At 31.6% G+C, this 6,482-nt stretch overlaps 2 protein-coding genes across 4 annotated transcripts in view; both read left to right on the top strand.

The window, feature by feature from the left end:
- The window catches only part of LOC107485128 (N6-mAMP deaminase-like), a 2,057-nt gene extending 1,254 nt beyond the window's left edge, over positions 1-803 (top strand). Inside the window, exons 3-5 of the mRNA XM_052256731.1 lie at positions 64-303; positions 382-458; positions 686-803. Coding sequence (XP_052112691.1) covers positions 64-303; positions 382-458; positions 686-803 — 435 coding nt within the window. The remainder of the gene's footprint in view (positions 1-63; positions 304-381; positions 459-685) is intronic.
- LOC107485136 (N6-mAMP deaminase) overlaps positions 1-4,383 on the top strand; it is an 87,162-nt gene extending 82,779 nt beyond the window's left edge. The window contains exons 9-10 of one of the 3 annotated variants that reach the window (XM_052256708.1): positions 2,013-2,122; positions 3,355-4,383. The gene's annotated coding sequence lies outside the window, so the exon portion shown is untranslated. The remainder of the gene's footprint in view (positions 1-2,012; positions 2,123-3,354) is intronic. The other 2 variants (XM_052256707.1, XM_052256711.1) reach the window with 2 other exon arrangements.
- Positions 4,384-6,482: the final 2,099 nt, after the last annotated feature.

Here is a 6,482-nt window from a genome sequence, read left to right as displayed (position 1 = left end):
TTTTTTTCTTTTTGGTTTTTTCTATTGATTCGACAGTGAATTTTTCGGCTTAATTCCTTACAGAAAAACGATTCCCAAGGAATGAGCAAACGTTCTTATGTTGAAGCTGTATTGGAAGGGATAAGATCTGTCAGCTCGGTTGATGTGGCTTTGATTCCTTATACTGAGGATCCTAGAAATCTTTTAGAATCTCTGCACGCAGCTACAAATGATAAATGTGATGGAAATAGTAGGAAGAAAATCTTTGTTAGGCTTCTCTTGAGTGCTGATCGTAGGGAGACAACAGAAGCAACTATGGAAACTGTAAGATGAGTAATTTCAGCATCCTTAAGTTTGATGCTTGCTACTTAATACTTTCAACACTCCATTTCTGTGTTGCAGGTGAAACTGGCACTGGAAATGAGGCATTTGGGGGTGGTTGGAATTGACCTATCTGGGAATCTAAAGGTTGGCGAATGGTATGTCAATCTATCAAGGACTCTAGCATAGTAATTCGTAATGATGCTTTAGATCAAAGTCTCCCGTTATCTTTTTTTTGGAAAAGATACTTGCCAGCATTGAAATTCGCCAGAGAACAAGGTCTTTTTGTAACCCTTCATTGTGGAGAGGTGCGCCAATCTTTTATTGTACCTGTTACCTGTGGTGATTACCTGACTGGTCTGTTTTGCTTGTTTCGTGCTTTTAGGTTCCTAATTCAAAGGAGATACAAGACATGCTCGATTTTGTTCCCCATAATCGGACATGCTTGTTTCTTTGAGGAGGAACACTGGAGAAAGTTGAAGTCTACTAACATTTCCGGTTAGACTTTGCAAGTTCACTAGTCACATTTGTGATAAAATAAGAAAGTGAAAAGTGTTATGATAATCAATCAATTAAAAATATAGTGCATGGCAATATGGCATATTCATCTAATCCATCACATTTGAACATTTGATAGTTTCTAAATTCGAACCATTTTTGCATAATATTGTCAATACTTATATAAAGAGCTGGGCTACATATAATTTATTGCTTCCTTTACATTTTTCAGGTTGAAATTTATTTGCTTGCTCACGTCCATTGCTGCAACACAGGCAAGCAGCTTTGAATAGCGTGAAAGGCTCACTTGGAGATTAACTAGCATTTAGATCCGTCGTGATTCCCCCTCCATTCTATGAAATTTAATGAATTAATAACAAAAGACTGAAAATATTGGCAAAACATAGGCCAAATATCTATTAATATATAATAAGAATATAGTTGTGGTATTTGCTCGACAAGTGGAGTGTTCTGTGTTTGCCACGTGGAGCTGTGTATGATTGACAAGTGTATGTTACTATGTTTTTAATGTTGGGCACTTTGCTGTTCTCAATCCAAAGAAGTAACTGGGCGGGATTTGATTCAAATTCAAATTGAAAATGATTTTGTTTCAGGACTTTCAAGAAGAGAATATGAGAGAGAGAGTTGCCAGTTCTGATAGGGGGAGTAGTTGGCACCAGACTTCCTCTTTCAATGTCGCAGAGAAGAGAAGAAGAAAAGGTCGGTGAAGAAATAAAGCATGACGGAAGAAGTGGTGGGTGGCGATGACAACGACGGTCACAGAGAAGGATGCTAGATCGACAGAGAAAAGAAGAGGAATGAGGCGGCGACGGCGGTGATGGAGGTTACTGACGCTGTTGGATCCATAGAACTGCATCTACCGCAGAACGCCGTCGCAGCCGTTCCTTTGCCAGTGGATGCTGCGAATGAAGGATGGTTAGTTCTCTCTTTATTTTGTTGTTTGATTTCGTTATAACCAGAGAAGAATCCTTTATAATCCATTCTTCGGTGAACGACAGCTTCAAGTTCTAAAATTTTGGTTAATCTGCAATAAAATATATATTTTTTTGCTTTCAAATGATTGCATGTACATTTTGGTTAATCTATAATAATCCGTTACCTTTTTGTTGTTGGATAGCTAACCGTGTTTGTCTTCTATTAACTATATTGCTGATTTTTTTTCCTGTTTTCGTATCTTATGTCATTTCTTAAAGAACATCTGAGGTGGTGATTGACCTGCAATTGCAAGTAAAATTTTTAGTCTCTATAATTCTTTGTTGTGGTCTCTGATGGAGTCTTTGATTATGCCAACAATGTCCTCCAGGTAATACTATCCTTTAAAATTTCCTTTTGTTGCCATTTGCATTTATGTTGATATTAGAGGAATGAAAAGATTGCTGCCTAGGATGGTGGATATTGATTCTATATAATGAAATTGACATTAAATTTCTACATTTTATGCCTCATTTGACATGATTGATAACATTTTTATCCAATTCAATAATATATTTAATGTTATATAGACCTTTTCAATTTTACCGGTACTTTCATCCTCATCATCATAGAGTTCATGAGGAACTTCAATAATATTTATTTGGGTTTGATGCCTGTACTCAGCAACCCTTAATCTATAACATATAGAGAAAAAAGAATAAACATTTGTGTGTTATATCCATTTCATTTTAATTAATTGGATCCAACACTAAAATATATTTATGTGTTCTGAATTTGCACCCACCATCTCATTGTTAGGGATTCTTTCATTTGGTATGTCAATCCTCTCATACTAACACATCACATATGCCAATATAAATTTTCTCGAAAGATGTTTCGAGTTCTTAATTTATCAGCTAGAATTGATTTCAGTAAAAAAGATCTGCTTTTGGAAATTCTACAAGAGATAATTTTGAAGCAATGAAGATCATCAAGTAATGCAAAATAAATTCTTTGTTCTTTTTGTTTGGGTATATACTAATGCAAATTACAATGTTAAAGTATTTGATTATCTTATCTTGAAGGTTTATGGGATTTTTGTAAAAATTTTAATGAATATGGAGCATTTTGTTTTTTATCTGAAACTTAATCATGTGATACTTTGATGAGATGGTTTAAAACAAACCAAACCATGGAGCAGTTTCTTGGACTATTAGGAGTCCAACAGCAATAGCAGAAAGTTGGAGATGCTACTGCTCTTGAAGTTAGAGTTGCTTCTCTTGAAAATGTTACCCCTCTTGAAGTTGGGTGTTTTTTCTATAATTTAAAGAAATTTAGTAAAAGCTATTTATAACAACAATGGTTTTTCTTAGAGGCTATAGTTTTTTTCTTTCCTAAACATAAAATGTTGTTCAAAGGTGTATGCATATCTTAAGTTCAGGAGTTGTTTCATAAAATGCTGGAGTAAAACAGCATCACACTTAAAATAAGCAGTCATTGTTGTCTGTTGACATCTTATGTAATTTAGTAGCTTTGACTTTTATAGATTTTTTTTGTTACTACAAATTTTGATTTGCTTTTGGTTTTGCTAAGTAATTTGAAAACTTGATTTCTTTTTTTAAGGAACAACTTCTCCGACAAAGCTCAAGGTGTGAAATCTGCTGCAACGTGCTCCAGCTGAAGTTGCACCTGCCAAAGCGGTATGAATGATTCATCTGCCTTAATCGCTATTTTTTTTACCTTTTTTTTTTTGTTTAAATTGGATCGTTTTTTTCTCTTCTTTAATTTGTTCAGTTTAATTCTTGGATGGCACTCTTTAAAATTTAACTAAGTTTATATGTATTTAAATAATTTTGATCTTCCTTTTCCTTCCATAACTAACTTCTGTATATTTTGTTTCTGAGTTTTCTTTAAAAATGAGTTTCATACCATATATAAATATTGAAAACTCAAGGGCACATAGATAATGCAAACGGTTAAAGTCATGTATTACATGCAGTATTTTGTGAATATGCAGCAATAATACTAATAATAGTTGGTAAATTATCTGCTTTAATTTTCTTTTTCTTCTGCTATACATGCATGATGAATGTAGTTTTCCATTTTTTATTTTGTACTGTGATTTCTATTAACTCAGTATACACCACTGTTGCAGTTTTATGTTATGGTTTGTTGGCAGTTTTTTAATCATTGAACCATGCTCTTGACTATTTTCTATAGGTCTGTAACTATAATAACTTGAAAATTATATAGATTTTCTTTCCCCTATTTTGTAAAATAAAAAATTTTATAGTTAACTAATTTAAAAATAGGCCACTACATGTAAAACAAACATTTTTTTACTTTTTTAGTTAACTAATTGATTGTTAGCATTTTATTAGAGAAGAGATCATGAACTTGAATTCTACAGTGATTCCATTAGCCTGTGTACTAAAGAGTTTAATCGTATCTTTTTTATGTGCCCTTAATGTTATGAAATTGGATGTAGATCCTCGATTGCGGTTTAATAGAAGAAGGCAGAGATAATAGGAGATGTATTCATCCTAATTTTGTATTATTGCTGAAAGTTTTCAATTGCTCTCTCTTGCCTTTTGTGTTGTTCTTCGCTCCCCCTCTGATTTGAACTTCTGTGTTTTCAATTTTAAAGATTTTATTATCAGCTTAGATGATATTGCTTGAGTTGTTCACGGTTCAATTTGCCCCATTGATCTTTAGAGGTGATGTAGTTATTGTGCTACTAATAATTGAAATTTTAATTATTATAATCGACAGAGTATGGAAATGACTATGAGATTAGCAAATATATAATTATTTGTTACACATTAAAGATACAAATTTGTTGTCTTAACATAGATGTCGACATAGATAAAAGAACTTCTTAATCTAAGGTTTAGTCACTGATTATTATTCAACTTTGTTGGCCAATTATAAATAATTTTACTTCATTAAAACTGTCATTGCAGTGTTTTTTAGCGAGCACAGAAACCAAGTTCATGGTATATAATTATATCACTGGCTTTGTTGCATGTTTGGTTCTTCTTCTTAAACTATGTTTTGTTAGTATTATTGTTATTGTTTGTGTTGAAGCTTGATATGATTTGTTTTATGTTCCTGGTGGGTTAAGTAGGAGATTACAAAGAGACATATTATATTTGTCATGTAGTTAGATGCAAATTATAGCCTTTTTTACAAAGGATTTATGTATAATGTTAGTGTTTATCAGTATAAAAAGAAAAAGTCTTCACATGTTGGGAGAATGTAGAGAAATGGGGAAAGAATTTATCAGTTTAATTACTCATGTTGCAAATAAAGCAAATTTTTTTTTTAATTGAAATGATTGGGTGTGTTCTTAGTCCAATATAAATTATCTATCACCAACAACCATAGTTTCACCAATTTTGTTCATAGATTCTAATTTTTAGTATTCTTAAATCTTTGAACTAAATTTGAAATTAAGATATTTCAAGGAATTACAATATGAGGGAACCAAAAGCATGAGAGAAATGAGTATTATTAATTTACATGTGATGACTGAAGATAAAGTATGATCATCTATCTATATGTATCTTTTTTTTCTTTTTATTATCAATGACTATCTTTAAAGATCAAGAAAAATGAAGGATATTTGATTGAAAAGTGCTTTATTTCGAATTTCACTATTTAAATGTCCTCATGCCAACTTAACATTCCTTATTATATATGGTTTATAATGATTTGAATTAGTCCATGATCTAACTATTTACCTTTTTTTTGTGATGTGATGTAATTGTCTTTCCTTAAATACTTATATTGGGATTCGCTAAAAATGGTGATGAAAGAAATTAAAGAAATGGCTGCTAAACTTTAATTTTAGTGTGACTATTGAATTTTGATTTTTTAGATACGAAGTGCCATGTTTAGAGGCTTATATATGATGCCGCCTTTAGGTTCTGATTGCTTTTGCTTGACCCTGTTGACTTAGAAATGATACTTGAAGCCCATCAAATATAATAGTTAAATTCAACACTGTCCTTTAATTATACCATATATCTTTTCGTTCTATCTTTGTTTTAGTAGTTTGAAAAGTTTTCTTTTAAATCTTACTGTTTTTTATGAGATTATCAACCAATGCTCTGAAGGTAAGTGAAAATGATGTGACAATGACCTTGGAATTTGATAATATGGCTGATTGATTCATGACTCATTTTATATAGGGACTAGATTTAGAACATATCTGTTTGAATTTCAAAAAGTGATATTGGATAGTTTTTAACTCAAGTTATTATGCATTTATGTTCACTTTCAAGCTGCACGATTTACAATGTGAATATCAGAAGTAAATTCCTCTTACTGAGGAGGCACTACAGGAACTCACGAGCAAGATAACTAATCTAGGAATTAAACAAGAAGATTTGAAGTTGAAAGTAAAGCGCAGTATAAAATAATAGAAAATGGTGTTTTTCAAGCAAATTATTCGTTCTAGGAGATGAATTATGCAAACATGAATGTTATTGTTGGAAACAAGAGAACTTAAGTGATAAATTGAGGATTATGCAAAAATCTAAACGTGGTCAAGTTAGTATTACACAAAATATTTTAACATTTAAAAATATTTTGCTTTTACTATATGTTTCTTTTTTTATAGTACTTGCTTGAGCTTGTGAGAAATGTAATATCACCATTTTTAGCATAAATTCAGTATTTTAGTTGATGAAAATTTCAAAAAATAATTAGCATTGCAAAAAGCTGTGAAAGGAGTTGCAATAACTTTT

The sequence above is a fragment of the Arachis duranensis genome, unplaced genomic scaffold (assembly GCF_000817695.3).
Source record: "Arachis duranensis cultivar V14167 unplaced genomic scaffold, aradu.V14167.gnm2.J7QH unplaced_Scaffold_608113, whole genome shotgun sequence".
NCBI lineage: Eukaryota > Viridiplantae > Streptophyta > Magnoliopsida > Fabales > Fabaceae > Arachis > Arachis duranensis.
This window is presented reverse-complemented; position numbering and strand designations above follow the sequence as displayed.